Source organism: Petaurus breviceps, unplaced genomic scaffold (genome assembly GCF_028583685.1).
Source record: "Petaurus breviceps papuanus isolate PSGF00001 unplaced genomic scaffold, PetGlider_PUasm1.0 191, whole genome shotgun sequence".
Lineage (NCBI taxonomy): Eukaryota > Metazoa > Chordata > Mammalia > Diprotodontia > Petauridae > Petaurus > Petaurus breviceps.
The window spans coordinates 27,240-37,906 of record NW_027185811.1 but is presented as its reverse complement, the minus strand read 5'-3'; the positions used below and the strand labels follow the sequence as shown (position 1 = coordinate 37,906).

At 50.4% G+C, this 10,667-nt stretch overlaps 1 protein-coding gene across 2 annotated transcripts in view; it reads left to right on the top strand.

The window, feature by feature from the left end:
* ATG101 (autophagy related 101) overlaps nt 1-7,436 on the top strand; it is a 13,783-nt gene extending 6,347 nt beyond the window's left edge. For both annotated transcript variants that reach the window (XM_069092517.1, XM_069092518.1), the window contains exons 2-3: nt 2,969-3,269; nt 6,487-7,436. In XM_069092517.1, the coding sequence (XP_068948618.1) occupies nt 2,969-3,269; nt 6,487-6,891 (706 nt within the window). In that variant the 3' untranslated portion in view covers nt 6,892-7,436. The remainder of the gene's footprint in view (nt 1-2,968; nt 3,270-6,486) is intronic.
* Nucleotides 7,437-10,667: the final 3,231 nt, after the last annotated feature.

Below are 10,667 nucleotides of genomic sequence, written 5' to 3'. Positions count from 1 at the left end.
GATTGTGTGTGTGTGTGATTGTGTGTGTGTGTGTGTGTGTGTGTTGGAGTGGGTGAGGAGGTCAGATCGTTGCTTCAGGAAAGAGGATTGGAATGGGAAGAGACTTGAAATAGAGAGACCATTTAGGCTATTTCCTTCCTCCAGGTAAGAGGAGATAAGGGCCAGGACTAGAGTAAGTAGCTACTGTGTGAATAGAGAAGAGGGGACAGATGTTGTGGAAGTAGAAGTAGTAAGATTTGTCAACTGAAAGGTGAGGTAAAGAGCTCAGGATTATGGCTGGGTCTCCAAGCTGATTGTCTGGAAAGATTGGTATGTTCTTCATAGAAATAGGGAGGGTGTTGGGGAAAAGAGAAAATGTTCAGTTGAGTTTGAGACGTCTCTGAAATGCCCAGTGTCAGCTAGTGGTGTGGGACGAGAGAAGTAGAGCTCGTGAGAGTGCTTGAGGGTTAAGAGTGTGTGTGTGTGTGTGTGTGTGTGTCTGTGTCTGTGTGTATGTGTGTGTGATCTGCATAGCAATGATGATTCAGCCCATGAAAGCGTACAGAGAGAAAAGTGACTGGGCCAAGCCCATGGGGACACCAGTAGAAAGGTCCAGAGGATGAAGAAGATGAGGATCTAGAAATGCAGAAGTAGCCATGGAGTGACCCATTTCAATTAAGTCCTGAGGTCAGAAGTTCGATTGGGATGGATTTAGAAGTGAGACAGTGAAAAAGAAGTGAAGACAGTGAGTATAGACAGCTTCTTCTAGGAGTTTGGCTGTCCAGGGTAGGAAATACAGGGCAATACAGAAATTTTGAGGGCATGGTAGGGTCAAGTGAAGGTTTTTTAAAGATGGAGGATTCTTGGGCATGTTTATAGGGACCAAGGAAGGTAGTTAGGGATTGATTGAAGATGAGAGGCAGGTGATTAATCAAGGGCACAAGTAGAGGGGATGGCCTCGGTGAAAGGCATTTTCTTACTGGGGAGAGGCAGGTCGCCATAAATGGCTTTTATTTTCTCAGGAAAATTTGAGGCCATGTCTTCCCCTTAGAGCCAGGAAAAGGGTTAGGAATGGGAGGCCTGAAAGAAGAGATGGTTTGGAAAATCCACTGTGGACAGTAGGCTATGGAGTCATTCAGGGAAAAATTAAAGGATTGCCAGGTGTGATGAGGGCTGAGTACAGGGCCTATCAATTTGTAGTGATTTCCACATTGTGTGACTTTTTTCATTACATGAGAGGCTGATGGGGAGGAAGAGAAAGTGATATGGGTGTGGGAGGCAAGGAGGTACCCAGGACAATCTTGGGGAAGACCTTTGAAATCCTGGGTGAGAAATTGACATTTACAGACATTCACCATCATTCATTCAACAAACATTAAGTTCCAGTTCTTTGCAGTGAATTGGGGGAAGACACTTAAGACACTGTCCCTGCTCATGAGGATTATAGATTTCATAGGAATTAGAGCTGGAAAGGATGGAAGAGACAGTCCTCTCTTGCCTCCTTATTTTATTCCTGAGGACACTCGGGCCTACCCTGAGTGGATCAGTGATTTGCCCAAGCTGCTTGGGTCAGACAGGTGTGCTGAATTTGAATTTGTATCTTCTGACTCCATAGCCACTGTTTTCCTCCTGCTACAGTGCCTGGATTGGGAAGATTGGTTTTTTCCTAGGGTTTAGAGACCAGGGGAGGATGGGCTTTGCTCATCTTTGGCCACTGAGCTGAGGAAGACCAACGTGAAGGAGCAGTAGAAGGGAAGAAGCTGCCCATGGCCAGGCATTTGGGGCCTGGGGAAGTGGCTGCTCTGAGGGGCAGCTCTAACCATGCATGTGGAACTGAATGCCTGCAAAGACTCAGACTGACTAGGAGGCCCACTGCCTCTCTTCTTCCCACCATCTCCTTCTGAAGGATCATTAATCAGTTATAAATCAGAAATGTCTGTTGAGGACTTGCTATATGCAAAATCAGTGTTTCAGGTGCCCCAGAGGGTGGTGGAGATGTGCATTACCCACCATGGGAGAGGAGCAAACCAATGCCAGGGGCCTGGGTGACTAGAAAAGGAGGGGGCTGGTCTTGTGGCAAGAGTAAAAGACAAAATATAGGCACCCAAGTGCTTTTTTGGTAGCCTGTGGTAGTAAAGGAAGGCCTCCAGCGTTGTGGACAGATGGGGATGAACCTGGTTCAGAGGGAGGAGTGCAGTTTGGTTTGGCTTTGTCGTGTTTGGGGGGATGCCCACATGGATGAGGGCACCGACTTCCTTCCCCCTCAGCTCCTTCATCCTTGTAGCTGTCCTCATGTTGTATAGACACACCCCTGTCATACTGAATCCCCCTTGTAGAGCGTAAGCTCTTGGAGAATAAGGCACCTGGGATAAACAAGGCAGTGGATAAAGTGTCAGGCCTGGAGTCAGGAAGACTCATCTTGAATCCATATCTGGCCTCAGATGTTTAATAGCTGTGTGACGCCCTGTTTGCCTCAGTTTCCTCATCTGTAAAATGAGCTGCAGAAGGAAATAGCAAACCACTCCAACATCTCTGCCACAAAAACCCCAGATGGGGTCATGTAGAGTCAGACGTGACTGAACAACAACACAACAGGGGGTAGGGGCGGCCTTCTCTTTCTGCCATGGATCTCTAGAGCCTTTCTAGAGCACAGCACCTTTCCTTGCACATAGTAGGGACTTAAACACATGTTGGATTGGATTGGACCCATTTAAATGTGTATGCAGTATGTGGGTCACTGTGCTAGAGGGGGATGAAACAAGAGCCTCTTTCCCAGTTGGGAAGGCAAGACATACACACAGGAAGAAATAACCTATGATCCAAGGGGGTAGGGACCTGATTAGTGGCAAAATGAGATGCAGATAGTGAGGGCCACAGGAACTGTGAGTGAATGGGGCGGGGCAGTCGGGGAAGGCTTGGGGAGGAGGGGGGTCTGTGGGCAGCATCAGAAGGAGGTGTGTCAGCACGAGTCCTCTCTGTGTCCCCCCAGAGCCAGCCAGCCCCCTGCCAGGTTGGTGGAAGCAGCCAGCGGCCGGGGGATGAACTGCCGGGCCGAGGTCCTGGAGGTGTCCGTGGAGGGGCGGCAGGTGGAGGAGGCCCTGCTGGCCGTGCTGCACACCGTGCTTCTGCACCGAAGCACCGGCAAGTTCCACTACAAGAAGGAGGGCACCTACTCCATCGGCACCGTGGGCACCCAGGACATCGACTGCGACTTCATCGACTTCACCTATGTGCGTGTGTCCTCTGAGGAGCTGGACCGGGCCCTGCGCAAGGTTGTCGGGGAATTCAAGGTGGGAAGGCAGCCAGAGATATGGGCTTTGCCCCTCTGTCCTCACAGCTGTTCCCGTCATTACTTGTCCATTAGGGCTCCAATGGTTGGGTGGGTAATGCCTTTATCTTCCCCTTTCTCTGCCCTTTGGTGTTCCTCACATTGATAGCATCTTGTACCAAGTCCTTTACTTTCCTCTTCCTTTGGACTTTGTAACCATTTTCTTCCCCAAGCTGACCCTATTGTTCTTTAAAACTCACACCTAAGGACAGCTAAGTTCAAATCCAGCCTCAGACACTTATTAGCTGTGTGACCCTGGGCAAGTCACTTGACCCTGATTGCCTCAAAAAACCCAAACCCAGAACAACAATAAAAAACCAAAAAACTCCTCACATCTAGGAAAGAAGGATACAGAATGGATCTCCTTGTTTTTAAGGTGGGAGGTGTAGCCATTGGGCTCATGTGATCACCTCACAGTCATCCAGGCTTTCAGGGCTGGAGCACAGTGGGAGCCATAGGCCATTGACCTCGTGGCCTTGCTGATTAATTTGGTTTCCCAGCTCCTGGCTTCCTCCTCTACTCTTATTAACCTTCCTGACTCCCAAGGCTCAGTGGGCTTAGAGATTGAGACACCCTGTCCCTAATCTCATCCTCCTTCTGCAGCTGCTGCCGCCATCTCTTGGTGCCAAGTTGAGCAATCACTCCCCCTCTCCTCCTGCTACACACCAGGCCAGGAGAGTGGGCTTCAGAGGGGAAAGAACAGTTTCCAGGCATGCGAAGAATAGGACTGTAAGGATTGAATGGGCTTTGAAAAGAGTTCTCAGTCTCTCTTGGGTGGTGGTAGAGCAATCATATTGTCACCTCAGAGTTACAGAACACATGTCCATCGCAGCCCAGGCTGAGCATTGTTGTCTCATTTTCCAGACGAGGAAACCTAAGTTCAGAGATGAGAAGCAGCTCCCCTGAGGTCCTGCAGCCAGAATTGGAACCCAGGTGTCCTTTAACTCAGGCCACACTGACAGGCCTGAGTGATTCCTTTGGCCGGGGCTCTTCAGACTGACCTCAGACATCTTCCCATTTGTACATTTTTAGATTTAGCATCATTGGATCCTTTGATAGTATCATCTCACCTTACAGGAGAGAAACCTAAGTCTCAGGGAGATTAATGACTTTTGAGATCAGAGAACAAGTAAATAGCTGAGTTGGGATTTAAATCCAGGTCTTTTTACTCCTTGGGCAGCAAAATGGTTCAGTGAATAGAGCACCAGGTCTGGAATCAGCAAGACCTGAGTTCAAATTTGGCTTCAGATACTTACTTGCTGTGTGACCCTGGGCAAGTCATTTAATCTCTGTTTGCCTTAATCCACTGGAGAAGGAAATGTCAAACTACTCCAGTATTTTTGCCATGAAAGGCCCAGATGGGGTCACAAAGAGTTATACATGACCGAACGACAACAATAACCTTTTCCTCCAAATGCAAAATTTTCGCCACCACACCACATTTATGGTCCCAGATTCATGGCCCAGCCGGCCAACCAGGAGCCCTTCTGGGGACTCTGCTGGCTACAGCATCATCACTAAGAAACTATTCCTTCCTCTTAGGGGAGAGAAAAATGAAGTCATGAGGTGTATGGTATTACATCTGGGCCACCCCTTGGGTAAGGGTGGGAGATTCGTTCAGACAACCAGGTCATCCCCTAGGCAGGTTCCTAGGGCATTTTCTTTTCCTTGCCCTCTGATTCTCTGGGCCGTTTCTTTGGACCTGCTCTTCTTCAGGACCTCTCCCTACTTTGTCCTATAAGGCTTAAACATGTAAATGTCCTCCTCAGAGGCGGAAAGTCAGGAGGGATGGGGAGAAAGTGGAAAAGGCTGAAGTACATGCTGGGGTGGCAGAGGACTTGAAAGAGACAAAATAAATTAGTTCAACTGATTTCATTTCCAAGAGTCTCTGCTTGGAGCCTGTTGGGATGGACTCACACAAACCAAATGCATTGGACCCCTTATGGGTAGCCCTGGTTATAAAAGTGTCTAGGAACTTAGGCCACAGCTCCTCTTGCTCCCCAGCTCCCCCAGGAGAAAGTGGATCACTTTACAAATAACCAACCAATTGTTGAGATTCCTCTATAAAGAGATAGGCCACACAATCCCATTTAACCCATCCATTCTATTCAGAATGGTTGAATTGCGGGGTGGAATTATAAGCCTGATGCATTTAAAGATGGTAGACCCCTATTAGGGCATTTATATTTATTCCCTGAAGTGTGATTTAGGATGGGAGGCCTCCTTGGTCAGTAAGTGACTCTCTCAAGAATGTGGTTTAGGATCTGGCCATCCAGGCAAAGGAGCCCAGGGTAGGGGGTCACCCAGACACCATAGTGCTGTGTCAGAGAAATTCCTAGAGCAGATGGGCCCAGATGGCTTTCCTGTGGAGAACAGGGAGGTGGAGCCTGGGATGGACCGACCAGCATTGATCCTTCTTTAACCCCTGTGTTAAGTATTTCTAACACAGGGTCCTTATAAAGTGACCTTTTTAGGACAGTGGGTTTGGACTCCAAGGACCTGAGTTTGAAGCCCAACTTTGCTAATTAATAATTGTGACCTTGGGTCAATCACTTAATCTCTCTTGGACTCAGTTTCATGTCCTATAAATTGAGGACTCTTGGATTAGATGGATATCCAAAGCCCCTTCCAGTCCTAAATCCCAACAGCATAGGCTAGGCTAAGGATTTTAAAATGTTATCTTCTGATACAAAAGACATTACTAAATAAAGGTGGTATTTGAAGGAAAGGGATAAGAAAAGCTTGGCAAACTCTTAGGTTTGCCTGGGACTTAGGGAGGATGAAGAATTGAGGAGAGGCCCTGCTAGAGAGAATGGGAGAGCAGGATGAGCTTTTAGCAGTCAGTTTGATATTAGTACTAGTCTAGGCCTCAGTTTCCTCATCTGTAAAATGAAGGGGATGGGCCAAACATCCTTTGGAATCTAGTCCAACTCTGAGATTCTGTGCCAGTGGTGAGGCTGACTAGAGACTTCCACATTCCCCCAACAAAGACAGCTGATGGGCCATCTGCCTGGTCTGTGAGAACTAGGTAATTACTTAGTCTTTCTCTGGGCCTTGTTCCTTACTCTTCCAAAGAGCTAAGTTGGTATACCGAGGAACTTCCCTGGGGCAAGGGTAGAGCTAGCGGGAGTTGGTATTGGAGCCTTTTGGTCTCATCTCTGTAACCTCTGCCTTTCTAGGATGCCCTTCGGAACTCGGGCGGTGACGGACTAGGGCAGATGTCGTTGGAGTTCTACCAGAAGAAGAAGTCACGGTGGCCATTTTCTGATGAATGCATCCCATGGGAGGTATGGACAGTCAAGGTCCATGTGGTGGCCTTGGCCACAGAGCAGGAGCGGCAGATCTGTCGAGAGAAGGTGGGAGAGAAGCTCTGCGAGAAGGTCATCAACATAGTAGAGGTGATGAACCGGCATGAGTACCTACCCAAGATGCCCACCCAATCCGAGGTGGACAACGTGTTTGACACAGGGCTTCGGGATGTGCAGCCCTACCTCTACAAGATCTCCTTCCAGATCACAGATGCCTTGGGTACCTCGGTCACCACCACCATGCGGAGGCTCATTAAGGACACGCTGGCCCTCTAGCTTCTAAGAGCCAGGCCAGGGAGAGGACTGGATGGGAGACTAACTCTCAGTAGCCTTTTGAGGGGCTCTGTGGGCCTCAGAAACAGGCAGCCGCATTCTTTCTCTCCTTGGGGACTTGAATGGGCAAGGTGCATGTAGTGGGGAGCTGCTTTATGTTCCTGGGGGATATTTGGAAGGGGCTGTGACAAAAATTGGGGGTTATGGTACCTGGGCCTATCAAAGTAGAAGTCCGGCCTCCTGGCCAAGCTTTCTAGGAGCAACCTGTTATTCTCAGGCCCTTCTTCCCTCCTCAGATTATCTCTTGAATTGAAGCTCCCCCCCCCTTTTTTTTTTTGCTGACAGCAAAGGCTCCCTCCCCATCCCTCTCAAACTGTTGAAGATGTGTTCATCTTCAAGTCCTTGCTTAGGACACTATTACTGTCTTTTCAGACCTCTGGTGTGGGAGTCCCATTCCCCTCTTCCTCCTCTTCTGTACAGAAAACACACTAAGGAATAGTGAATAAAAGTTGGAAATGTGAGTTTTGGGGTGACCTAGCCCCACCTCAGTCCTGTGCCCTGTGTTCTGTCCTGAGACATGGGTCTAAGTATTCAGTCCTAGGATACAGACTTTATCTGAGGCAGGAGCTGCCCCCTGCCCTTTCTTATTTTCTGTGACTTCCCCTGTTTGGGCTCTGGGAGGAACTGGGAATGTGTGTGGCCCACGACTTGGGGTAGCAGGGGATCTCCTTGTGTTTTCTTGAGGTCTGCCAGGGCTTAGCAACTAGACCAACCTGCTGGGACCTGGAGAGGCGGGATTGCTCTGATTGCTCCAGGCTTTGAGGTTCCCTCAGGACAGATTGGAAGGCTGCCTTTCTCCCCGCTACCGCTTTGCCTGTAACTGCTTGGGGACATGTTGAATGGAACGGGATGACCGCGATGCTCCTTTTCATTTCTAAATCTGTATTTCGCGATGAAGACATTTGCCTTGGTTCTTTACAGAAAGAGAGAGAGGACTGTGTGGGAGATTAACTCAGTAGCCTTTTGAGGGGCTTTATGGGCCTCAGAAATGGGGCAACTGCAATCTTTCCTTGGGGACTTAAAAGGGCAAAGTGCATGTAGTGGGGAGCTGCTGGGGGATATTTGGAAGGGGCTGTGACAAAAATCAGGGTTTGACAGAGAGAGAGAGAGAACGTGTGTGCCGGCACCAGACTTCGCTGACAAAGCAGTTAGAGCAGGCCTCCCTGTGCCCTCGACCTCCCCCCACTGGGCCTCTGAACAGGTACTCAGCCTCTTACACTGACCGACCAAAATCAAAAGACCAAGTCACTATAAGGCACATGTTGCCTCCACCCACAGCCTGGGAGCTTCCTACTTTTAAGACCCTTTTTGCAAAATGTTGGTCTGAATGGGCATGTGATAAAAAAGTGTGGCTGCATTGGTTGCAGGACCCCCTCACCTCCAATGGAAACAGCAGCTCCAACTGCCATCCTGCTCAGTGTTGAAGGGTGAAAGGTGCTGATTTACTGACTTTTCCTGCGCCTTTTTCATCTTTTTGGCCTTTGGTTTAGGGATATAGATTAGAAGTGGACTAGGTCATTGAGGCCAAGGCCTCTCTAGATTTACATATGAGGAAAGGAGGTTGGGAGAAGTTAAGTGGCTTGTCCAGAGTCACACTGATTCATGTAATGCTACAAGGGTCTCTGGTTTTCAGTCCAGAACACTGTCCACTAACTAAAATGACCCTAGGTTTGGGTGATTGCCCCCCCCCTCCCTCCTGGAGGGAAAGGTTGAGATGATGAGAGTTTTGAAGGGAGACTTGGGGTGTAATGGGAAGTCTTGGAGTGAAGAGAGCTGCACATGAATTTCGGTTGTTCCATTTAATTTTCTGCCTGTGGGGCTCATCCTTTTAGCCAAAGTGAGGTTCCTGAAGGGCTAGTTGGGGGCTTGAGAGGGGCCTGGTGCAGAAGGTGCCGGCAGAGGAATGATTTCTTTCGGTCTCTCGATCAGCGTCCTCGGAGTGGAAGAGGGCTGGGAGTGGGGCTCCGGGTAACCGAATGGTTCCGCCCTCCTCTTGCCCCTCCTCAGACGCAGTGGGCAGCTCTTGCACACATCTGGCTTTCCTAGCGCGTCTGCCGGCCGCTGAGGATGAACGGTTCGGAGCCTGGGGAAGCTGTCCCGGGCTCTTGCTGTAATGCGTCGGGGTTGCCTCCGGGTGTGGGGCTGGATCCTGGGCTTTGGGGTCTCTCGGGGGCGCGGGCGCTGCAGGCTGCGGTGCTGGGAGTCCTCTCCCTGCTTGTGCTGTGTGGGGTTCTCTTCCTGGGTGGGAGCCTGCTCCTCCGGGCAGAGAGTCTGGCGGGTCAGTTGGCCCGGGAGCGGCGCTCGTCCCGGGAGGACGACTGGGGGTGCGGGGGCAGCGGCCACGACTCCTAGAGCTTTGGCAGCCTCTGCCTGATCCCTGGGACTTCGACCAAGCCAACCCCTTTCCGGAGCACGACCCTGGGGTCCCTGGGACACAGCGCCTTGCGTCTCCAAAGGAGACATCCTCTCGATCCTTCCACGCAGCCCGGACTCTGCTTTGGACCCAGCTGGAGCTGAACCTCCAGCTGTGATCCAGGGATCTGGAACCCCAATGTGTGTGCGGGCCAGCCGTGAATCCTCTCAGCCCGAAAGCTCAGAAGGCCCATGCTTTGCAGAGGTGAGAGCTCCGCAGTAGAAGGCAGCCACTGTAGAGTACCGGGGTGGTGCAGGTATCTTAGAGGCACCGGGGAGTGAAAGAAAGTGGGAGGGTCCTTGAAGCGACCTACTCCCCACCCCCCGCCAAAAAACTGCCCCAAGGCCTCAGGTCAGTTGTAACAATTGGTTTCTTCCTTTTCTCGTTGGTTCTGGTTTTGAGACCCTGGGTCAGGGGGTCTAGACCTGCTAGGAGGGAATGCAGCGGGGAGGAGAGGCAGCTAGGCAGGATGGTTTCCTCCTCTGTCCCACCGTGGGCTTGGGCTTTCAGAAGACCCCAGGGAAAAACCCTTCTACTCTCCCCAGTCCCCCAATTCCTCCAGAATAATTCAAACTAAATTTACTGAATAGATCCCCTCTCTCTCCCAGGCTGCCCCCCACCCCAGGCTATCCCAGCTCAGTCCCTGCAAAGTCTGCACCACCCAGTGTGTAAACACAGCCCTGGCCTTGACCTTGCATAGCAATTCTACCCCCCTCCCCCTTTCCATTCTCCAGGTTCTCATGATTTGAAGAGTATAGCCAAAACACACTCCTCTATGCTTTCAAAAAGCACTCCTTCAGAAAAAGAGACCTTGGCCTGAAGAGCTGACTGATTTCCCTTTGGAGGCTGCAACCCATTGGATATTCTTGTGGCCTCAATTTACCAGTCTTTAAAATGAAGCAGTTGGATTGGATGATCTCTAACCTCTTCTGATTCTGTGATTATACAAAGGGTTTAGGAAGAAGTCAAGGGCCTGAATAAACATTTAGTAGGCGCTCCAGCTCTGAATCCTGGAGAATGGGTCTTCTTATTGAAGTTAGCTGATGCTTTTCCTCTCAAACGCCTGGACTGGTGTTGGGGAGGGGGAGAGGACAGAACCCGGGCCTCTGGGATGCCTTGGAAGCATGCTAACCTACGAAGCTGGGAGCAGAGAGGTTCCAGCTGTGGCGTTTCCTGCTTCATCTCTGTCTCGTGGGTCCTTCTTGATCTCCCAGTGACTGTTCCCAGCTGGAAGGGGATATGTGGGGCTGCTGAGCTAGAGAAGGCTTCTGTAGAGAGGTCCCCTCCTCCATCCCTGCCTCCTTGA